Source organism: Anastrepha obliqua, chromosome 5, assembly GCF_027943255.1.
Source record: "Anastrepha obliqua isolate idAnaObli1 chromosome 5, idAnaObli1_1.0, whole genome shotgun sequence".
Lineage (NCBI taxonomy): Eukaryota > Metazoa > Arthropoda > Insecta > Diptera > Tephritidae > Anastrepha > Anastrepha obliqua.
Window position 1 is genome coordinate 4,283,671 of NC_072896.1, and position 25,830 is coordinate 4,309,500.

Genomic DNA, 25,830 nt, shown 5'->3' on the forward strand with positions numbered 1-25,830 from the left:
GACTTCATGCCAGAAAATAAGATAGCGAATCAAGAGTATAACTCTGAAGTAACCCCGGCCATTACAGGTACAATATATACCTATGAAACCGGAATGTCTCACCAAAAACATTTATGATTCAAAAATTATAAAAAAATATAATATATTACTCGAAGTTACAGCCATTGTGAAATACACATTTATGAAACCCTTTTAAACACTTTATGAATACCTTGGCAAAACCAAAAATAGATTTTCGAAAAAATCTCACCAATTACCAAATCTTTAGAATGCTTCTGACAGGGTATTAACGCAGTAACGCTCAGCTAAGGGCGCTCAGTCTGCTCCTACTGAGTGCTGAATAATGACAAATGAAGCGTTGTGTATTTTTCTCTTCATGCATATATCCATTGATTAGACTAAACTAGGTTCGATTACTGCGAGGACAAAAAGACAAACTCAGTATGAACTTTTGTTTCATGAACCCTAAACCATAAATCTGCATTATTTTACTTAATCCACTTCTTTTTCATCAAACGCTGAATCACATAAATCAATGAAAAGCCAATAAAGAAGAAATTACAGCAGTCAAACTTATTTCGTATGCAAACTCTCCGGCAAATCATCACGAAACTTTTGCTACCGAAATTGTTGCACGCAATTGTTTTAATTCACAAGAAGCAGAAGCATTAAAAAGGGAAAATAAAGCACAAAAGACAAAGAATAACCCTCCTTTTAGTTCTGAAGGATAATAAACTTTCGAAAATGCGAATCAATCAGACAGAGCTGATAATCAGCTTGCGAATAAAAATCAGCTGGAGGGAAATTGGAAATAATCAAACAAACTTGCAGCATATTTTGCATTAAATTTGCATTTGCACTTTCAACATCAAGGGAGGATAGTCAGCTGGTGTGGAAAAACTACTAATGTTCACAATTTGTCTGCCCGAAAGGTTTTAGTTTTGGCGTAATTCCATTTTTATTTATTTTTTTTCTAATATCATCCTTTAAAAAAGCCAAATTATTCTTTTCCATTTCCATTGTCCATATCACTCACCTGCATTTGCTTACAGCAATTCTGCCCAAATAAATGGTCAGGTGCAGCAATTACTCTTTCTCCACAATTTGCTGCTATTTAATCCCGACGGCAATAAATTATTGCTAACAGCTGCATTCATTGCAACACAGAAATTAATTTGTGCAGTTGTACATACAAATATTTGGGAGTTAAAGCATAGAGCGCTACCAGCTTACGCCAACAATGATGTGAGCGCACGAAAGTATGCTTTGTTTTTCGCTTTGAAGAGAGAGCAATAAATTCTGCTTTTGCAGGGTATTTTCGAAACGTGTTTCTTTTTGTTACTTTTGTTTTTTTGTTTTTCAAAAGGTGATTAGTGAATTTTTGGAAAGCAAGCGGAAATAAATGGTCAAAATTCTAAAAATATAAATGCGTAAATGTAGCAAAGCATAAAACAAGTAAGTAAATTGATGGCGTGGGAATGACATATTCTAAGGTTTGTAAAAGGCCTCACCAACAATTTTATAGTTGCTCGAAATGTATTTAAATAAATTAAAGAGTTATAATTTTCGAATGATTGCGTGTACATTTTTTTAAATTTGGTTTCATGAGATATTCATGGTATAGAGAATAAGGTCAGATACTTTTTAAACATTTTTCGTCAACCAATGCTTTTCCCCCCAACCTCCTTGTAAAACTCTAATATCATCCTAAAAATGTTCAACTTTTTCGAGGCATGAAAAGGATGTATGTAGGCCCGGTTAGCCAACATTCCTCAAGAAAATTGGTAAACAGTAGAAAACTATTTTGGGGATAAATGGCAAGTGAAATAGGACATCTTATTTTAATGCTTGCAAATAGGTTTTCAAATAGTTTTTCCCTGGATTTGTTAAAACGAGCGAGCATTAGCTTCTTGATCGCGCGATTTGCAAACTTAAAGAAAGCCCCCAGGCTTTTAAAATCTCATAATGAAAAACGTTCCTTAGATCCCACCAAATGTGAATTGTAAACTTTATCAAAAAGTGTCGCCTATTGAGTAAGGGCACGGTAAGTGAAAACTTCTTTCCACAATAATAGAGCGATTTGTCTAAACAAGCGCGGTTTTGTTAAGGTCGATGGCCTCCAATCTTGCGGAGTTTATGGAAGATTTGTTCGCTGATTTTCGAAGGGGATATCTTTTCGTCAGGATTTTCATTGATTTTCTTAAATATTTGGTGAATTTTCGCACAGAGTACCACTTCCTAAGGTATCTGGGAAAAGCACGGGTCACAAATCATCATTTAGGTATCTGGTACACAAGCGTTTATTAGACCTTGATCCTTTGCCATCTGTCATTCATCACCCAAGTAAAATCTAAGCTAGACTATTTTTTTCATAAAAGTACTGTATGTAGATTGGAGCTACTTTTCCCAATAGATGTAATTTTAGTGCACCATTTTAAAGCCGCAGCTTTTTTTCGTTAGCCAATTCGACCCCTGTTTAGTACAAAAATCTGTTTTAAAAATTATTTGACGATTAAAGTGTTTTACTAAACTATTTTTCAGAAAATGTCTAGGGCTATTACCGCAGATACAGAAGCCGTTTAGTACAAAATGTTTAGCACCAAATTCAGTTTTAATACTTTATTCTTATAGAAAATGCCATCTGCTTAACCATTTCGGACCGGGTAACAACCACCGGGAACATTTCGAGTTTAGTGATATGTCTAGCTTCAGTGCAGGCTCTGAAATTAGAAAATCTGAAAAGGAATTCACCCACCACACCGCATGGGTTCTAGGGGGGTGGGATATATGTGTTCCATTAGGTGTTTTGAGCGGCATCTTTAAGTCCCATTAGGTCTCTATATCATACTAATAAATAAATACCAAATAATAAGTTGGATGTTTCGCATCAACTAAAATTATGTATTTCATTTATTTTGGAAAAAAAATTAAGTGCAATTATATTTCATTTTGAACAAAAATTAAGTGAAATTATATTTCGTTCAGATATTATAGCAATCAACGCTTATGATAAGAAGTGAAACAATTGTTGCATAGTGGAAATTCACATTCTTCACATATTGTTTTAGTACGCCTTTCAACATTTTTGAGTCGACAGCCAGCGCATCGTCGTCTTGCGCTTCCTTCGATTGGTAGATGAGTAGCGAACTTTCCATAAGTCTTTTTCTTTTTGGAAATGTAACGAGACCTTCCACTGCGAATATTGGCGGCCGTTTTCTGACCTTCGGCTATCAGCTCTTCTGCCAAAATTATTACAAAATCAATCAATGGCATCTTTTGACGACGTAGCTCTGAATATAAAATCCATGAATTCACACCGGACATCATCAAAAGTCGATAAAAAACTTTCTTCCACCACTTATTGGATTTTCAGTTCAAATCATATAAGCCGGCCATTTGATCTGCTCTATCGACTCCTCACATAATTTCACGATAAAACTGTATCATCCTAGGACATGGTGAAGGTATTATTTAGCCATCCCTCTACCTTTTTCCTATGGTTGTCATTTCATCATCGTGACAGCTGCTTAGGAGGCGAACTTCTTTTGTATCCAGCCATTTCGTGTACATTAGTCCAGAGCTGCTGCTCCTGAACACCTGCTTTACCTTTTTTTCAATTTTTGTGTTATCTTTGGCAAATTTTTCCTATTTGCCATACAAGTTCCAAGCGGAGGAAAGGCTAAACTTTGTAAAAGGTTAACGCTTATAAAAAAGCAATCAAAACATAATGTGACATCTGCTTCCCGTATGGTGCTTACCAAGGTTAACTACTCGTTCGCCTAGCGTTCCAATAGTAGGCCCTTCTTCTTTTCCACAGTCATAACAATAACCTGTCAGGGAATCGCAGCGCATCCACATTTGTATACCTCTCTTTGTTGGTTTACTGCTTCAGAGATGAAAGCTCTTTGAATTTTGTCATTGATTCGTCAATGCTTTGATAAGAGCTGCCGGCGCGAGCTGCTTGGAACAGGCTTTTCAAACATTTTACCATATCATCTACATAATATGTTTTGCTAGCACCAACAGGTTTTTCCGGAGACGAGAAATACATTTTCGAAGAAATAGTTAAAAAGCGATCGCGAGCAATTGCCGATTTTATAGCTTCGTTTCCCATTGCTTTATGTTTGGACCAGTAGTGCCTCATCTCAGGTAGACGCATATATGACATGATAAGTGTACACCCGATAACAACTTGGATTTCACCGATATCGGTACGCTTCAACGAACGATACTTCGGAGATTTACGCAATAGCTCGAGGAGCTCGTTTGTGCACTGTGTTGTGTAAATAAGCAAGCTCCATTTAATTTTCTCGACATATTTCAAGGTTTTTCTAAAACAGGTTTATGATTAAATATGTTAAAAATTTCGAAAGGTTATAGAATGTCGACAAGCTCTAAACGGGACATATTTATACCAATAAATAAACCTAACGGGACACATAGATCCCATGAATAAAAATAATCGAAATAAGACTTAGAAACTGAAATAATGCTACATTAATTAACTTACCCAGTTACGGTGATCCAATTCGAACTTAGTTTTAGTAAAATCTACTATTTTTTACATTTATTTTCACTGAAATTGATTCAAGAACAGTCACGTTTAGAAGCGGCGTTTGTTTACTACTTTAGCATAAAAAAACACAGAACCGTTACCTGAACCTACCCTCTGGTATAGACGGGACAGTTTTCAATGAGTTTTAATGGAAAATTTAGACTATAGTTATAAGAAAACTTTTGCTGGGACGTATGTGTCCCAACAGATCCGAAAGGGTTCAGGCAATATAAGGAAAAGGTAAATTAATGAGATTTTAGTTATAGAGAGATAATAATTAATTTTCATATTTTTCAATCCGTCCTCATGCTCATAATTCTCAATTAAAACACAAATTTTGGTATAAATACTAATATATATTTTTAGTATATTTTCACATTCTCTTTTATAAAATATTTGCAAAACATTTCAAATGAGAATTTATAGCAAATTTTTGGCTACAATTTATTTTGCATTGTTTCTGTATTTAGAATGTAAATAAGTTCGATAGCAAGTAATGAATATCAATACGCTTTTGACATGCCATTTACGCTATTTATAGATCAAAGTACAAAATATGAATTTATGATTTTTCATTACCTAAGATATAAATTATTTACATACAATATGCACACTTGATTAAACAATCCTAACAAATAGCCAACCATTCATGCAAATCCAACCATTTCTTGAGCAAATAAATCACAATACTGAAATATGCACGAACACACACACACATGAACAAAGTGAAATGAGTTAAGTAATGCAGTGCAGTGTATTAGAGATAGTTTGCTAAGGAATATTCACTTACCATTTACCTATATTTTTTAGAAATCATACGTTTTTTACTCAGATTTCGTTTACATTTCAAGCATGCAAAAGTTAACCACAAATCACTACTCATAAAACCATTATTGGATTTTTGCATTAACAACAAATATAATCATATACAAATATATCATTTCAAATATTCACACACACACACACACAAACAAAGTTTAACGCTCTTAGCATTCACTCACTCGTTCGCTAACATTCACTTCGCTTCGCTTTTCACTTCGGTCCGCATAACATTATTTCACGAGTATGCTAGCTTTCATTACAGTTACATTTTCTACTTACCATTTATCAATTTTTAAATTTAAATCAATAATAAATTAACTATTTACATACGCTACATTTCACGTCTCTCTTGCTTTGTTTGTATTACTCGCTCGAGTCATTAATCCAGCAGTCATATTTTTTAAAACAATTTCCATACGTTTTTGTTTTTCTCTTTCATTGAATAATTCCATTGCAACTAAATGCATTTATAAATAGTATTTCATCAACTGAATTGCAATTTTCCACTTACTTTTGTCATGTAGGTAATTTTTACTAATTCCATTTCCATTCAACCCATCTCGCAGGTGTTCCAGGCAAACGTAACGAGATTTACTACAACTGCTGCCCCGAACCGTACATCGACATCACATTTGCCATCATCATCCGGCGTCGTACGCTGTATTATTTTTTTAATTTGATTATACCTTGCGTACTGATCGCATCAATGGCGCTGTTGGGTTTTACGCTACCACCAGATTCGGGAGAAAAACTGTCATTGGGTAAGTAAATATTAACAATTTGCGTGGAAGAGTCAAATACTCTCTCACTCCTTATCTCTCAAACTTTACTCCCAAGTAAGCTTAAAGCATATATGGAACTGGTCGTAGTAAGCTATGAACTACTCGCGGTACACACACTTTTTACCTTCGTTATTCCGTACAGGATTCAATTTCGTAGTGATTATTTCAGAAATGAGTCAGCAAAGGAATATATGAGAACAATAGATCTACTAAAAAAGGATTAATATATGGAGATCACAATTAATATTGAAGATCTTTGGAAGCTTAAGGGGTTACATGGGTTTCGTCGGGTAAAAAAAGGCCTATTTCCAATATTTTTTTTCTCTGTATTTATTCAATTCAAATTTTTTTCTGTCTTATAGATACATATTTAAAGAATAATTTCTGAAATTTCCAAAAAACAAAATTAAAACTTCTCCAATGTGACGTCATTTCCGGTGACCCCTCGAAAATAAAGGTGCGTCCGCGTTGTCAGCATAACTCCTGACAGGATCATTGAAAATGAAAAAACAAAAATAAGTGTTTTCGTTAAGACCATAAACTCGTGCTTGAACGAAGGAAAGAAAAAAGAGTAAAACTTGGAATTTTGGCAGATATTTTTCCAAAAAAACTAAATTTCGGCCAAGTTTGCTTGACATTTTGTTTTTTTTTTTAATTGTTGTAATTGAAAAAAATGCTTCGTCCATGCACGAGTAAATTATATCTCGAACACGTGTGTAAAATGGCATCAAGATCGGTTGAGTAGTTTTCGAGAAAATTTGACAACCGACTTTGAAAACACGGTTCCGAGAAAAACGCGTGTAAAGTTTTGAGTAACAATAAAAGTGCCTTGGAGCGCACGCCTTCCAAAGGCTGTATCTCCGAAACTATTATTCGGACCGACTTGAAAATTTAGCAGAATATTCTTGAGATGTTGTAGACAATAAAAAGAGATGTTGTAAGACAAAAAACATCGATTTTTTGAACCCACGAAACCCATGTAACCCCTTAAGAAAGGTCAAAAGCGCGATGAGATTGAGAAAGAATGAAAAATGGGGAACTGAATCGGTATTAGGAAAACACCCGTTGTGAAACCGGAATTCAAACAAATTCAAGCCTAGGTAGCGCTGGGTGTAATTTTAACCAGCCGTGTATTTTTAAGATTTTAACATGTGCTAACAACATACACACCATAATAAAAAAAATTAAATTAATCAAATTGACCTTTCTTTCGTCCAACCTAACCCAGAATACTGGCATCTCAAGATGATGTTCCTTGTTAAGAATGCTTTATCGTACAAAGTACTGAATAAAGGAAACGGTAGAGGCGCCTAATATTAAAGAGACGGCGGATCTCACTTGTGAGGCAATTAGAAAGTGTGCACAGACAAATAAACGAAAATTAAAACGCGTGTCTAGATGTTGTTTCAAAACAAAAAAAAATTTAGAAATTTAGATTCTTGCAGGTTTCACAATTTTCATTCAAAGTACGGCTGTTAACAACTATATAGATAGTAAAAGTACGTAAATGAAAAGTTATATCATTCAAATGCCCACCATGAGCATGTCTCATTGAGTGCAGCAATCTCGATCCGAATGCTGTGTTTGAGCTTTGCAATCTTTGTTAGCTTATTCACATAGACTTTACTTTTCAAAAAACCGCACTCCGGTTTGTCAGTACTTTTTTTATACTCGAGACAACCAGTCTCTTGAAATGTTTCACCAACCTTTGAATTGTTGACTCATTCAGATAATTATTTCCACCAAAAAAAATTAAGGATTTTGCTGAATTTTGTTCTTAAAGATCGATCATTTTCATAATAAGCTTCAATAACTTTAACGCGTTGTTCTATAGTGTAAAACTGTACCTCTGTCTACTTGAGAAATATAAAAGAGGAAAGAAAAAAACAGGTTCCGCCTGGGCGTTATTTACTACTAACAACGATGTGTCTCTTTTTAAAGATCGTTTAGATGCCTCATCCAGCTGGACCGACCTTCAACGATGGAGTACTCACTTGAAGAACAGCTTTCTGTTTCCAACGAGCACAAGAACAAATCGCTCAGTGGCTGATTCAGCTGAGAATATGAACCATTTTTTATATGCGAGATACTTTTAACTGCAATGTAGTGTGCCCTTCCTTTCATGAAATAATTTCTACAAAAATAATTTCAAGGCAGGTCTTAGTCATAGCCCAATAAGGTGTTGAGGTTCGGTGTGATTTTCTTATAGGGAGTAATGAGGTCAGGAGGATCCTTATGATAATACTTTTCCAAATATTGACCATTAGCAATAAAAAATAATTAATTTAGGGACTATTTCGTTCAGAAAATATATACTATTTGGCATCCACGTAGCAAATTGGGTGCTAAACACTCTGGACGTTCTACATCGTGTAAAAGTCCCAATATGCACATAAAGAAAAATTTGTGTCAAATTATGGCATATTTTCCACATTTTCGAATATTTTTCTTGAATGATTTCCAAGCTAAATAAAAAAGTATTGCAAAAATTTAATTCTCAGTTCCTTCCATTATAACATCCATAGCCTTACAAAATAATTTCAAGCAATGAGCGGCTACCAAACTTTCCAAAATTAGTGAAGATATTTTAGGTATTTTGTTATGGGGAAATTAAAACAAAAAATTTGTTAAAGCAAGAATAGTAACAAATCTGTAAATAGCTCAATTATGATCAATGGCCTAAACGAAGTGAATTATATTGACTCTGCACAATCTTTCGTCCAAAACAAAATTCAATAGCTAAACTGTACAAATTCTTGAAGTAGATATTTGCTTGAGAATAACTCAGTCATATTGAATATCGTCCCTATATTTCATGAGACATCTCTATACTTATGCAAGCGAGTGAATGTGTGACTAAAACCGGCTGCAGAAAATTGCATATTTAGCCTTAAGGTGTGAATTATTTGCTCGCAAGTATAAACTTTCGTTAGTGTAATGCAGCTGCATATCCTAAGAAGTTACTGGAAGCTGTGTAATTGCGGAAATACTTCTCCACTACTTCATGTTGCAGAATGCATGCCTATGCCCACGCGTGTCTACATTTCCATATAAGCACGTTTGTATGTATGTAAGTGCACTTATAAAACATATTCAAAGCTACAGTTGCTTCTCCATCACTGGATGCTTGCTAGCGCTGTGGTTGGTTCGGTAATTTCTTCTTCGGAAGTATAAAACATATTTTCTCAGCTAAATCATCTTCACCGGCGTCGCTACTTAGTTTGCTCGTTATCATCATAAACTTTGCCTCCTAGTTATTTTATCATTTTCGAGTAGTTACTTCATCATTGAGAGCAAAAAAGAGGAATTAGCGAATGCTTTCTGTGAATGTCTTGCATATTTTGCTAAAACAAAACTAGCATTGCATCAAGTATTTAGCTAAATATGTAAGCAGCAGTTGGGAATGTGCGAGTGCTTGAATCATAAAGGCAGTGCGCTTGCCTATAGATACAGGGTGTGAGAGGTAGATCAATATGAATTCTTAAGAGAAAAAGGCTCCTGATAATTGAAATTACAGATTGCGCAAATTTTTAGACGTGTACTGGCTTTTGGACCCGTTGCGTTTTCAACTGTGCGAGATGATACCAAGGCAATGGGGAGTAAAGAACGGCTAATTATCCATGTTTTTGAGAACTGATACCTATTAGATCTGCCATCTTGAAGTAAAGTCACTCATATGAGGATTGCACCGAAAAGAAACTGCCCACTTTCAAATTCAAATTATTAGCAAAGTCGGTGTTTGATAAAAATCATCTGCCATTCCCAATCGGCTTAAAACTGCAGGCCCCTTCATTTTCGGAACAACATCAAAACGCGCAGGAGAAGTTCTGGATGTGAGCCCAATTATAAAAAAAGGTGTTTGAATGCAACTTTGGTAGTACCATTTGAATAACCATATGAATTATTTTTTTTCATCACTTTCATATTATTTCTCTCATCGGTTCCTTTCTCATGTTATTTCTTCTGTGGACCGATTGTTTCGGGTCTCTTTTGAGCGCATTGTGATTAGTGATGAAACTTACGTCAAAATTGGCTATAGATCATTACTTGGTCCACAGCACTAAATAAGAGAGAAAGTAGTACAGTGGATGAGTAGGTATGATGCATAAAAGAGCAAAAATTCAGAAAAAATATCCATATGGCAGGCTCTTTGTACTTCTAGACAAATGGTCTAGAATCTAGAATCGGTCGGAATTTACCAAAAAGAGTGCCCTAATCACCGCCTTATTCCATTTTATAAAAAACACAATATTTCAGCATGACGTTGGTCCAACTTAGCTCCTGTGCATTATTGAAGAAGAGCAACAGTCAGATATAGAGCAAAATAATAGAACTCACTAAACACGCCAGTATTGAGACCAATAGAGAGATATTGGGCTATTGTGAAACAAAATTTTAAGAGGGATAGGTAAATTGCTGGTAATCTTAAAGAGTTAATAAAAACGTGACTCAAAACAAGCGGTACGATCCCAAAAGTGGAAGAAAAGGAAAAGTTCAGCAGAAATTGACAAAATATTTGTAAGCTTTGCGTACTGTTGTGAGTGCTGCCGCTCACATGTATACACTAATATAAGCTTAGTATACTACACAGAGAAGAGAACGATAATTGAGGAGATTGCACTTGTTTATGCGATGAGTCAAGTTTGTGAATTCAAAGCAGATGGTCGATCTACAAAAGCAATAGGAGTAAAAACCTTTAATTGTTGATTTTTCTATTTCTAGGTTAGTCGACCGCGTGCAATTACTTGTTATGAACTTAGTTCGATATTAATAATAAAGTTTCTATTTCTAGATAAATCGTATTGTGTGTTTATTACTCCCAATAAAACAACATATTCCATATTTTTTTTACTTACGTCACTAAAAATAAATAAAAAAATTTAAAACACAATTTTTCTTAACGCACTAAAAAATTAATAATAAAATTGGGAAAAAATTTTACTTAACTCCGTATAAAATGAATAACAATATTCTTTACTTTATTAGCTAATCAATGTATGCAATTTCTTTTCGGTACAATCCTTAGTTGCACTTATGCAGGTAGATATGAAAGCTTATTTCGTGATACATGCGCAATGCGGGTTATCTATTGCCCCATAGCACATCAAAGTCCTTATAATTTCTGGGAACTAATCAATGGGCACATACCTGGTATCTCGAACACCATCTTAGAGTCTGTTCAAAGAGCTTTTGTGCGTTTTGCTTTGCGCTCGATGAAATTCAGTGATCCCATTCCGTCCTATCGCTCTCATTGCTACCTAATAACTCTCATATCCTTAGAGTCTAGTCATGTTCTGTTGTCGGTGTGTTTTGTCTTACATATTTGTGCAGACTACATAGATTGTCCGTATCTGGTCAAAAAAATGCATTTTAGTGTTCTCTTACGTATTTTCCTTTGTAATAAATTGTTGGATGTGGATACTGATAAATCTGTTTATAGGATGAATGCTTCTTTTAGAAGGACGCTAGCTCAATTAAATGCTTATTCTTCTTCCTTAGACTTTAATTTTTCTCACTCTAAGTCAACTTTTAGGAAGTTACCTGATTTTGATTTTTCTTACTCTTAGTCTACTTTTAGGAAGTTAACTGAAATACTGTTGTCATAAGGCCTTTGGTCTGTAAGCATCTTATTTGTTGATTAATTAATATATAAACCTAAAAAAAGAATGAAATTATCCACATTTATCCCCTGAAGCGGTATTGACTTGAAACAAAGCACCGTCAAGCTGCTAACGCATCAATTGACGTCGATGCAAACATTTTTGAAAGAACTTCTCGTAAGAACTCCGCATGAATCCTAAATTTAGGTGGTACAAACAACTTAAACTTTGTTTTCGTCAACACAATTTTTTGTGCCAAAGCGCTCGAACAGTGGAACTGGTCTCGTTTTTGCGCCAGCCTTAGACAAATTTCGCTCTATTTATTTACGGCTTTTCAAATCAAGTTGAAAATACTGAGAAAAAAAAAACGTTAAGAATTCTAGATACTTAAAATTTATCATTTTTCATATTAGCTCTGTGAGTTCTGAGTGAGGTTGGCAACTGAATTTCTCCAGCTGAAACATCTCAGACCTTTAAATTCAGGATTTATTAGTATTCCTTAAATGGGAGAATATTGGACCTGATTTTTGATATGATAAGGGGATATTACCAAGTTCTGATCGGAACCGTAATAAACTAAAAAGAAATTTTCTTATTTTAAGAAAAGTCGATCAATTTGCTGAATTCAAGAAGCCCTCGAACGATGTATACTAAAAGCAACTGAAAGTTTCGAATGATCCATTCAGTTTTTACATTTTTGAGTTAATTTAGTACTCCGTTCTCGATTTTAGTTCTTTTTTCATTCTTTAAGCAAAAGTATTTCCCAGCCCTCAGTTGGATATTCTATTCTTAAGTGCCTACTTTTAAAAAATACTAGATTTCCTTCCTTGCTTCAGTCATTACCAAAAGTGTATTTACTTATTACCTGCACTCAGCCCCTGTACGCTAATGTTCTCTTAAGTGAAAGCATATTCATTTGAGCAATACAGATACTGCGTGTGCAGGCAAAACAAAACTCCAGCCGGTAATAACCAGATGTAAGGGGAGGGAGGCGACTTGTGTGCAATGAGTGCAAGTCAAACTGCTGCGCGGTATTTAAAAGTATTTTGCAAATAGTTTACGTGGCGAATGATCAACTGTAGAAAACATGGCGGCAATCTAAAGATGCATTCTTTAGTGGACGACCGGGGTGGTGTAGATGAAGTGTTTGTGTTAAGCAGCATTCCTTGGCAGAGCATCTAAGTGGAGACTGAGCACTGACTGATGGTGCAGTGCACAGTGAAACATTAAGAAGCGATTTTTTCTTAGTAAGAAAACTTAGAAGATACAGTTTGAGGGTGTCTCGAATTTGAAATGAGTCTCCAGCTACATTTCTACAACTTCAGACGGGTAATTGAAATAAAAGCTAAATGATCTAGTTGTAGATTGGGTCAAGTGGGGAACTTCGTTTGAATATTTTCTCAAAGCTAGCGTGATTAAATTAAAAATGTGCTCAACTCTGTACAAAATGAGCAAGTAAACTTGGGTTTGCCACATACAATTTTTTTCATTATAAAGGGTGATTAAATTTCAAGGGCCGATGTGGAATGTGAACCACACCTAAACGTCAACGACACCGTTGGACTTCTTTCTTTGGGGTTATTTGAAAGAAAAGGTGTACGTCCATAAGCCAGCAACAATTCAAGAGCTAAAGGATAAGATAATTCGGCACATTAACGGCATGGAAGCTCAATCATAATAAAGAGAAATGATAATAATTCCTTAAAAAAATTGTATTTTATTCAAAATCAACACCGGCCCTTAAAACTTAACCACCCATATACGATTTTTTCTCTAATATTAGCATTGCAAGACCCCATTTTCCTCCGGTTCGTTTTAGAATTAATTATTTCTTATATGACAGAACCAAATCCAAATCCTATAAAAATGGATTAAAATTCCGTTCGTTTTGCGCCAAGCATGAGGAAATCACTGAGTGAGCATATATTCAAATGCCGTAATGATGTCAATCTGATTCGAGGGTTGCCACTTAAGGTTTGAGAGAGAGGTAAATATTTATGCTTAAAATTTTTTTGTCCTAAAATAATGTTTGTGATGATCAATACGCTTCTGCTCGCACTTGAACCAATTTTCGCAGCAACCGCCGTGAGCCCTTGCCAAACGGTATTCAATGCGAGCAAATCTTGTCGTCAGCTAAATATAGGGTGATCAATCATGAGGTGCTTTTTTCAATAGTTAAAAAAAAACAAAAATGTAAATTATGTTCAAAACCTTTATTTATCATTTGAAAGGACATTCTTTGACATTTACTTTTTGAATATGACTTCATTCAAATGTTGGCCGCAACTACGCTTAAGGTGGTCCATTCTGAAGGTCCAATTTTCAATCACTCGTTCGAGCATTTCGACTGGTATGTCGTGAATAACACTATAACCGCTATATTCTCAATGCTTCTTGCTGGACGTGGTCTATTCGGTCGAGAATTATCCACCAATGAATATTCGGATTCAAATTTGTTGATGGTAGTTATGTCGAATAGTGTTTAAGCAGGCCGATTATGTTGACCATAATGCGGTCTAAGCGCACGAAAAACATTTGTCACAGAACGCTGATTTTCATAATACAGTTGAACAATTTGTAGACGTTGTTGCGGTGTGAGTCTTTCCATGATGAAATGCCAAACACTGTTCAACAAATCCACGATGACAGTTTGCCACAACTCGCGCGCGATCTGTAAAAAAAACGCAAATGAAAAAAACTCCTCTTAATTGATCACCCTATATTAATGCAATATTAGATTGATACAAGTAAACCTAATGGTGATTGTGCTAAGATGTAAAGCGAAATATTTATTATTGTTTAAGAAAAAAATCAAAGTTACTTACTTTTCTATTTTAAACTAGATTCTCTTTTTAAATCCTTTAGGAATAGTTCCGATTGATCAAAATGTTGTGTTCAAAATTTTCGTACTTGGAGATAGGCAGAATAACAGTTCTTGAATTTGAAGATAACGTCCTCAAGCAGGTCAATGGGGAAAATATGTGTGAAAATGCCAGCAAACGCTATTTTGGGCTAAACGCAATCGGGCTGGGAGTCTTCATGCAAGGAGCAAAAATCTTGCTTTTATGTCATACCATGAGGTGGATTTTAGAGCAATCGACAGAAAGAATATTCCGAAAGAAAAAATGCATGCGCTTTACATCAACATATGTTGCCTTAGATAGATAATGTGATGTGAATTGATAGTGTTCGATGTGGTATTTACATGCAGTGGCAAGGAAAATGGAAAAATCCTTCTGAATAGGAAAAGGTGTGGCTAATTGATGCCCATCAGCAAAAGACTATACTCGACTAAAATTGTTTAAGCGGCTAGAAAGCTTTAAAAATGGCACTCAAAGTAATTTGATTTCTACTGAGAACAAAAACCTTTCCTACTTTTTTTTGCGTAGTTCTGCTCAGCAATAACGCCACCCAAACTAACTTTGAAGTAGGTAGGTAGGTAAGATGGCAAGAGTACCCCAGGCACACTCCAAGTAGCACTTACGTGCCGTTTTGATACCATAATGTGGACCACTACCTGTTAAAAGGCACGCCAATGAATCTCAAGCGCCGGACATTTGCAGAGAAAGTGTTACACAGTCTCTTTCTCTGCAGGATCCCCACAGCTTCTGCAATAGGGGTTGTACGCAATTCCAAGCTGCTCCGCATGGGTTCCGGTCTCCCAGTGACTAGTGAACGCCGCAATTAGTTCGGCAATTGAATGGCGGGGGTTTCCCATCACCTTAAGCGTTCTGTTTCTAACGTATTGAGGCCATAGTGTTTTCGAAATTGCACACGATGAGACGGACCTCCATTTGTCTTGCGCTTTTTTTTAGAAAGAAATTGTGTAGTTTCCCTTTCACGACGGCCAAGGGGACACCGATGTCTGAGAAGGGGACAACTGGGACCGGTTCTGCCGACCCCTTCCTGGCAAGCTCATCGGCAAATTCATTTCCCTCTATATTCCTGTGCCCAGGAACCCAGATAAGGGAAATGTTTCCTGCACGTGCGAGACGTTTGAGTTCCTTACAGGAGTTCACGAGAAGAGAGCTGCAATACGGCGACGACAGGGCCTTGATCTCAGCTTGACTACCGGAAAAAATATTAATTTCTCCCTCCCAACAGCGATCCCGAAGCTTTTTGCATGCCTGCAGGATCGCGAAGACCCCTGCTTGAAAAACGCTGCTTGTGTCCGGCAGTTTAAAGGAGACCGAAATGCTGACTGATTTAGAGTAAACCCCCGCTCCGACTCCAGACTCCATTTTGGATCCGTTAGTGAAAACAGAGGCATCCATACCCGTACCGACTCTCCCCTCTATCTAATCTTTCCTGCTCGGAAAGATAGCCCTAGCATAACCCTCAAAGCACAGAGAAAGAAGGGGAGATCTGCTTCAAGATGCTACTATGTCCTACAGGAAGTTGTCTCCAATGGCATATTTCCTTCAACCTAATGAGCCGCAATGGATTTAACCTGCAGATCCACAGCAAGTAAATGCAGAATGACGTTGAGTGCAGCAGTGGGTCATGTTCTACAAGCACCAGTGATGCCCACACATGAAGTCCAAAGTACGGCACGTGGCTTGAGACCCCATTTTTTACCGAACATAGATTTGCAGGCGTAGAAGGCTATACTGGCCTTTTTAACTCAATTTTCTATGTGCAGCTTCAGTGGAGCTTGGGGTGAAGTATTACACCAAGATACTTGACTTCCGATAAAAGAGTAAGACACTGGTTGTTAAGTCGTGTATTTTCTGGTGAATAGCATCAACTCCGTTCTCCCATCTACTGAGGCCAGAGCACCTTCCAAAATTTCCGCCATTACTGATGGGAAGGGACCTGAGACCATTAGAGCCAAGTCATCGGCATATGCTACATTGGGGTTGGGTAAACCCTTGTTTAAGCGAGTTAAAGCTTCATTCACAGCTACTAGCCAAAGGAGAGGCGAGAGGACGCCGCCCTGCGGTGTACTCCTATGTAAGAATCTAGTGATTCTAGCCCCTCCTGCCACATCATTTATTTCTCTACCGCCAGGCAGGGACAAGATCCAGAGGTAGAAAGGTATTTGCACCCCTAGCCTATTTAGAGCAGTGACAATTGACTCGGACGTAATATTATTAAAGGCGCCCTCTATGTCTATAAAGGCCGCCAAAGTGAATTGTTTTCCGTCCAGAGATTTCTCTACGGTCCCTATTACCTCATGTAAGGCTGACTCGGTAGATTTCCCTTTCAGGTAAGCGTGTTGGGCTGGAGAAAGTGATAGTGATGTGATAGTCGATCACTCTTTCAAACACCTTGAGAATAAAGGAGGTAAGACTTATAAGTCTGAAGTTCTTGTCCAGGACGTGGTCTCTCCTTCCTTAGTAATGAAGACCACCTTGACTTTCTTCCAGCTAGCAGGAACGTGGTTCAGCGAGATACACGCCGAGAAGATCTTTTGAAGAGCGGAAACCACCAAGGTTTTAGTCTTCTGAAGCATTACTGGGATGATACCTGGAGATTTGAAAGGGGAAAAGCTCTCGATTGCCCAGTTTATTCTGTTGACGGACAGGACCGGTGTCAGGGACATCGCAGGTAACCCCTCCTGCCGGTTCTTTGAAGTAATTCATACAAAAAATTATCCACTTTATCCATTTTTTTGATGGAATTTTAATAAATACAAAAAAAATTAGGGTATCTCTTTTTCCAATTTGTTATGCAATTTTAAATTCTGCCCCACTTTTTTCCACGTGCACTCCGCTGCTTCAGACTTAAGCGTGGCGTACTCTTCACTAGCGAATTTACACGTAGTTTGGGCACCAGTAATTTCCGAGTGGTATGTTGGCTAAGTATTTATGTTGCGCTCAAGTGGATTGAAATTAATGTAGTTTAATTTAAGTTTGAAGCTGGTAAGCGCAGGCTCTCAAATGTATGTAAGTATTTACTCTGCAGATATACAAAACAATGTTCCCGTAGTACATAGGATATACACACAAATACAAATACACGCTGCGTTTAGTTGTCAGTAGTCAAATGTGGCCGCAAAGTAAGCGAAGTACTTCAGTTTTACATGACTACTCAAGTAGCGTTGCGGCATAGTTTTCGCCAGTTTAGGGATCGACAATTTAGCGGAAAAAAATGCGCTTTTGCAGAAATTTTGCCTGACTGTAAACGCATAATTGCAGCAACATTTTACTTAACTTCGGAAAATGTTTTCCACTCTTTTTGTTTACTTACTCTTTTTTTTGTTGGTATTAGCGGTAAGTTGTGTAAAACTCCGTGCAACAACATACTCGGCAGTGCTGCATACTTTCTAGCGCAACTTGCTTCTGCACTTGTCTACACACATCACTCACATATACATATAAAGAAATATTCTGCAGGCGGACTTGTGTTTACAGTAAAAATACCAAATGAAAATTTTTTGGCTTGGTTGCTTTTCTTTCCTTTGTTTTATTTTTTCGCATTACAAATATTTGCTTCACATTAAGCAAAATTTTAGTTTAATTGCTCGGTTAGCTGGTACACGCACGAGTACTGATGAGTGCACTTCTGGCCTTTTCTGCCTTTTGTTCGCATTGTTTTATTGATGAACGCATTGATGCATGTAAACTCTGGTTTGCTTTAAAATGCTTTAGCATTGAATTGAAGTGCATAATGAGCAAATGCAACACAACGCTGGCGAACTTTTTAGGCTCGGTACCTGTTCTTCAAACTCCGAAGAGCCTGTTGTTTTTGTTTATGGCTTACATTTACAGACATGAACAGCTGCGCCCATAAAAGTTTGTGGGAAAAAGTTCTGCATTATGCTATGGCAAGTGGCTGCTGTAGAATTTTCAAGGATTAGCTTTTAATTATAATACGTTTAAGTCTTTACGCCTAAAACTAGGCAGCAGATGCAAGTGCAATCTCTACATTTCACACTCACACAAACACGCGAACTCAAACAAGGTTTTATTTCCACTTAATTTCATTCATTTGATTGCAATATTTTATTTCAGCACTTCGCCATAAATTGTGAAAAAACTAAAATGCTCAGTAATGTTTTAATAATTGAGTCACTGCAGCAAAGAAATACTTGCGGGTACTAAAATTTGATGGTGGAAATAAAAGGAAGATCTTAATTAAAATAAAGACTAAACTAAAAACTACTTGAAATATTTAATACATTTTATTAATTTCATTAATTTTATTTACGTTTTTTATGTTTTTTTTTTAATTTTCGTTTTTGTAAATTTAATTAATTAAATTTCATATATTTTGTTTTTATTAACTTTATTTTAGTGTTATATTTGATTTGTTTTGTTTTCCTTTTGTTTAATTTATTTGTCTTCATTTAATTTAGTTTTATTTTATTTTAATTGATTTATTGTGTATATACATTTTTTTTCTTGTAATTATTTTATTTCTCTTTTATTTGTTTTTTTTTTTTTTTGTCTTTATTTAATTTTATTTTAATTGACCTAGTTAATTTTATTGTAGAAATATTTTTATGTTTTTTATTATATTTTTATAGGTACTTTCTTATTTGAGTTCTTTCTTGGCTTTATTTAATTTAAATTGATATGATTTATTTTATTCCAAATACCCAACTTGCGGAATGCCACATAGACCGCAAGTTGGGTCCGTTGTGTTGTCGTAAAGCACATTATATTATATGATTTCCCCACCTAACCGAGATTTTTACTATAGATTTTGGTCCAAGATATTAATTCGCTTCGAGAATTTAATGAGAGATTCGATTTTCAGGTCCAAGAATAGTGAAAGATTTTCAATTGTTGGAGAGCCTAGAAGAGCGAGTCGACTTCTGGCTAGACCGGGACAACTACACAGCAAATGTCTGCTCGATACTTCCTCATCTTCGTCCTCGCAGTATCTGCACAGGTCGTTTTGAGGAACCCCGAGCCGACGTGCGTGAGTGCCCAAAAGGCAGTGGCCGGTGATAAGAGATATTATATGCCTTAGTTCGTGTTTCGAAAGATTATAAGGGTTTTTGTCTGTTTCAGATTGTAAGATGGCCAGATTTGTCTGGTCGTAACGCAAGCAGTTTTCACTCGCCACCTCCGATCAGTTTGTCTATACTTAATTTTATTATATTTTAAATTGACCTCATTCTAATATCCTTCTATAATATATAATCGTTTTGTTTTCATAATTATTTTATTTCTCTTTAATCTAACTTTTTATCTTTATTTAACTCAATTGATCCGGTTTATTCTATTCTAAATAATTTTTAAATTTTTACATTTTTTTTATTGTATTTTTATAAATTTTTTATTCCTCTTTTAGTAGATTTATTTAACTAAATTTAAAAATAATAAATTCTTTTTTTTTGTAACTTAATTTAATTTTACATTTTATTCCTTTAATTATATTTTATTTTTAAAATTATTTTATTTCTCTTTATTTGAGTTTTTCGATTTAATTTTTATTTGATTTTATTTCAGATGATCTGATTTATTTTCATTCTACATAATTTTTTGGTTTGATTTGTTGTTTGTGTATTTATTCAATTAACTTTTGTCTTATTTACCTTTTATTTGTTTTTGTAAATTTAATTTTTATTTGATTTAATTTAATTTAAATTCAATTCATCTTATTTATTTTATTCCGTATAATTTTTTTAACATTTTTCATACTATTTTAAATAATTCTTTTAATGGCCTAAATTTTAAAAATTTTAAAGTTAGTTTGAAATAATTTAATTTTGTTTTCTTTCAATAGATCTGATTTATTTTATTCTATATAACTTTTTTTGTTTGATTTGTTTTTTGTTTTGCCAAAAAAAAAACTTTATTTAATTTTGACCTATTTTATTTGAATTTGGTCGTATCTTTGTTTAATTGAATATAATTTGAGTTCAATCGATCCGTTTAATTTTTTTATTTTTATTTCTATCATGTTTGTTTCTAATTTGTTTTAATTATTCTATTTTACTTCACTTAGCTCATTTTAATGTAATTATTTTTCTATTATTTTTTAATTAGCTTAATTTAATTTAATTTAATTTAATTTAATTTAATCTTTTGTGTAACAGAATTTCTTGTTTTTGAGAAATTGAGTTATCTTTTTTTGTTATCTCAATTTTTTTCAATTTTTCTTAAGTTTCTTGATTTTTTTTTTTTTTTTTTTTTGATTTTGATTTGATTTTTATTTATTTTTGTTTTATTTCAGTTTGCCTTTATTTAAATTTTTTGTTTTGTTTCATTTCACATATTTCCAAACATTGCATTCTTAAATTATCCCATTATTTTAAATACTAATTTTTAATATATTCAAATCCACAAAGAAACTGTTCCCCATTATCATTCATTCGTACAGGAATTGGTGAACGAATTCTACGTCTTAATCTGACACTCTCACAGAAATAGTTATGTGGGGCTCTGAGCCTGATAATCAATAGTTTAGTGCCTAAGTAAGCTCTCCACAATTCGTTCTTCAATTGTTTGCCAAGAGACATTCGACCCTCCTCATGTGACCACAAAACCACCTATCGTAAGTAGCTTCTCTCGCCTTAAACCAGCTAGCGGTAACAGGAAACCAAGAGCGGCTTGTATGCTTGAACTCGGCTCGGCTATCCTTTCTCAGACACTCGTTTGCTTCCTCATTTGTGAAAAGGTGAAATGACATTAACCCAGTACAGACGGCCACTGTGCCAGATAGATTGTAAATTAGGAACTTGAAATTTGAGTAGGTTGCATAACTGGCGCATACATCCTCTGTTGGGTGTGCCGGCTGAACTTCTCTTTCAATTTAGAGGGTACAATTGAAGTTGTGCTAGAGATGAAAAGCCCTACAATTTCCTGCTTCTGATCGACACGAAATGACAGAAAAATACTCGGTTTCTCTTTTTCTTGCTGGCTGCGATAGGAAGAACACAAGAATGATATTAACGCAAATAGCCACAAAGCACAAGCGACCAACTTTTGCCTCGGAAATTTCATAAAAATGCATCAGTATCAGACGATAGCCATTTCTTGAATGTAGTGTTTTCATATATTTTCACTGTTGCAATAAAAATTGGCTTCGTGGACCCCTTTTATATTTAGGCGACCCTTTTATATTCAGGCAGTCGCAGAAGGGCAGTCATATAATCCGCTTCCTACAAAATTTCGCCACTGAGTGTTAAGGTTAAGCAGAACGCAAGAAGTCCAGTAGTAAAAAGATTTTACTTATTTGTTGTAACAAACTCTATACCACAACTACAAATCAGATCACATTTAAAGCAAACAAAACAACAAAAGATGCTACCAACACTGATGGCATTAATTAGTAAGCTAACAATGCACAATTAGAACAACAAACAATCATCACGAGCCAACAGCTAGAGCAATAAAATGCAATGGAGAGCAGGAAACGACTACAATGAGTTGTGCAAATTATCCAGTGCAAATCCTGTCATCATGCAGCAACAACAAAATTACACGACTAATGCAATGACGGAAGGAAACATTGAGACAAAAAGGCACCGAGACGGACCGGAGTGACTGCCGGCAGTCACGTTAGCACAACTAAAAATGTAATAAGCAACAACAATACTGATAAAAAAACTGTAAAAACACGGTTGGAAAGAGTAGCCAACTACGCGTCATTAGTATAAAATTCAGGTCAAGCTGAATTAAAAAAGTCAAACTTATTGATATAAAATGAAATTCTGCATTACTAAAAATTTCTGTTTGCAAACGAAATTCTACCAAAAATCATACATGAATTAAATTATTTTCATAGGATTTGTTCGAAATTCTGTTCTACATAGCAACGACATTGTGCCTTTATACGACTTTGTCGCACTTGTCCCTGCTGATTCATTCATCGTATTTCTGCTTGTTCTTTCTCGCTCTTTGGGCAGTTTTACTTTTGCCAATTCGACATAAATGAAAGGAAAAGAACCAAAGAAAAATAACTAAAAAGTAAAGTTGAATTGAAGACAAAATGTCCCAAGGGCCAGTTAAAACAAATGGTATGCCACAGCCTTTGACCGAGTATGATTGAATTAAAATGTAGCACACACACACGCACACATACAGCACACCTACAAACTTCTAAGGAAGTCAATTGTGAAAAGTGTGGCATTTGCTGTGTAGCAGCATGTAGCTACATATAAACGAAAGTGTGTTGATATTAGTTAGGCCGAGGCAGGAAACTCAGCTGGAAACGACCGAAAGCGTACCCCTTCGATGTTTGAAGATAGCAAGTGGCAGAATGTTGGTGAGGTGTGCATAACATGCTGGCGAATCTCTGTGGTTTCTGTTGGTTATCAGCAAAAATGAGTTGCGGTGGTGCTGGTTGGTTGGTGTGCAAATATTGACACCCTTTTAGAATAGCAATACTCCGAGGACGAATGATGAATTGCCCGCATACAATGCCAGAAATTGTGAGGGTAAATTTCATGCATAAATATATGTAGATATTTCTGAGTGTGCGTAACAAAGCATTGCCATCTTACATACATACGATTATATTATTTATATCTACGAATGTATTTAAGTACATGAAATAATAGAGACATTTTCGTTTAATGCAAAACACTAAGAAAGCAAATGTGGGGGTTTCGAAATACATATGCACGGGAATATATATATATGTATGAACATATGAAAATATATATATACTATATATGTATGTATGTACAATACGTATGTATATAAATGCACGTACTCGTACATGCAGTAGATGGAGTGTGGCATGTGCTGATCACAAATCTTTAAATGAAGTGTAAATATCTTCCACCACAACCACACAATCACATTTCACTGATTCCAAATGCTCGTAGATTCCAAAGTTGTTGCAGTGCAAATACCTGAAAAGTTAAATAGTGAATTAAACTTGGCAAGGACATGCCTTGAATTGTGTATATTTGACAGAAAGTAAATTTGTCCTTGGTGCATTTAGACTGGTGAGAAAGCAAATAAAAGAATGAAATTGTGAAACAAAATTAACACACATGCCTGCCTGAGTTGGATATTGGACGCCTGTCAGAGAAAGAGTTGCCATGAGAAAAAACTGTAATCAACGATTTTCGCAACTAGAGAAGCAATGCACTAGTCTAAATGCACCAAGGCCAGCACTTCTTCAAACTGCTATTGTTTCACCCCAGCAAATCCCAAAGGGGTTGATGAAATGTGTCCGAAGGGATAGACAACTGTATTAGCAAAAGCCCAATAAACTAAGCAATGCCTTGCAATAATTCCATTGATCATTACTTCATGAGAAACTTAGGTACGATGACTACATGACTCTATCTAAGAACTCCCACCTTAGTTGGGAGTACCTTCCTGAGTAGTTATACAGCTAAAGAATCAAACATACCTTTCTAAAGCGACAGCACAATCCAACTGCTTATACTTAAGTACTTTCTGGAAGAGATCATTTGCGTATTCCAATTCGGAAGTGATCAACAAAATAGAACAGCGTTGGATGAAGTTATAAGCCTAAAAGTAGACACTGTGGGCAAAAAGTAAGGTGAATTTATTTATCAAACTTCGCGGGATTAAAATTTCGCTCTAGTTATTTTTTTTCATGATTTGGCAGCACTGTTAATAACATCTGGGCCAACTTTCATGTGAATGTCATTATCAGTAATATATTTACGCTTGTGTTTACCAAACGACCAAGAGTGCATTTTTCGATTTTTACAATGTCTGATTGGATTGAGCAGAGAAGTGCCATCAAATTTTGTTTGCGGAATGAAATTTCGGCTGCGGAAACGTTTAGAATGTTACAGAAGGCATTTGGTGATTCGACCATGTCGCAGAAAAATGTTTATAAGTGGTACAAAGACTTCAAAGAGGGTCGAGAACGTGTTGATGACTTGGAGCGCTCCCGACGACCATCGACGTCAACAGATGACCAACACGTCAATAAAGTGAAGGAGTTAGTGCTCAAAAATCGTCGGTTGACTGTTAAAGACCTTAGTGATATGATCGGAATATCAGAAGGATCTGTGAAAACCATTTTGAAAGACCATTTGGGCCTACGAAAAGTCAAATCTCGTTTGGTACCGAAAACTCTCAATTTCTTGGAAAAAAGTCGTCGCGTTGATGTGTGTGAAACAATGCTTTCAGAATATCAGGATCAGCTTAAATGCATCATTTCGGGAGATGAGACTTGGATTTATGCTTACGATCCTGAAACAACCGAGCAATCAAGCGAATATCGTGCTAGAGGCGAGGCCAGACCGAAATGAGCACGTCAAAGTCGTTCAAAAATAAAGGTCATGATGACAGTTTTTTTCGATTTTCGTGGTGTGGTGCACTATGAATTCCTTCCACCTGGCCAAACTGTTAATAAGGAATATTATTTGAGCGTTATGCGTCGTTTACGTGAAGCAATTCGTCTAAAAACATCAGAATTATGGGCCAACAACTCTTGGTCTTTACATCACGAAAATGCACCGTCTCTCACTGCACTCGTTCTTCGTGAGCATTTCGCAAAAAATTCCACGCATATCATTCCGCAACCACCGTATTCGCCTGATTTGGCTCCGTGTGACTTCTGGCTATTCCCAAAACTCAAGAGACCACTCCGGGGAAGGCGTTTCGAGTCGATTGAGGAGATAAAAGCTGAATCGAAGAAGGTGCTGATGACTATACCGGAAATGGACTATTTGGCATGTTTCGGGGATTGGAAAAATCGTTAGCATAAATGTATTTCATCGAGAGGTGATTATTTTGAAGGGGATGAAATTGATTTACAAGAATAAATAAAGATTTTTCATTGTACAACCAAATTCACCTTACTTTTTGCCCACAGGATAGCCCTGGTAGTTAGTGCGATTACATTAAATTAATCTACATTTTGAATTATATTTTAATATGTAAGTGAGTCATATTTCTTCTTCTTCTTAGCATCACAGTCCGTAGTGAACCATTGCTTCATTCAGAACCTAGCGCCATATGTCTTTAACTAAGGCTACCTCCTTCCACTGCCGCACGTTTAGCTTTTCAAGGTCAACGTCCACGCCTTCGAGTCATCTATTTTCGGGCGTCCTCTTCCTCGGCCTCCAACAGGGCGTAATTCAACTGCCTCTCGAGTTGTTCTCTTTGGGCATTCTAAACACGTATCCGAGCTATCTTATCCTATGAGATTTCATTAATCTTATCACAGCTTTATTTTT

At 35.8% G+C, this 25,830-nt stretch overlaps 1 protein-coding gene across 1 annotated transcript in view; it reads left to right on the forward strand.

The window, feature by feature from the left end:
* The window catches only part of LOC129247286 (uncharacterized), a 236,754-nt gene that overhangs the window by 156,192 nt on the left and 54,732 nt on the right, over positions 1-25,830 (forward strand). The window contains exon 6 of the mRNA XM_054886346.1: positions 5,944-6,138. Coding sequence (XP_054742321.1) covers positions 5,944-6,138 — 195 coding nt within the window. The remainder of the gene's footprint in view (positions 1-5,943; positions 6,139-25,830) is intronic.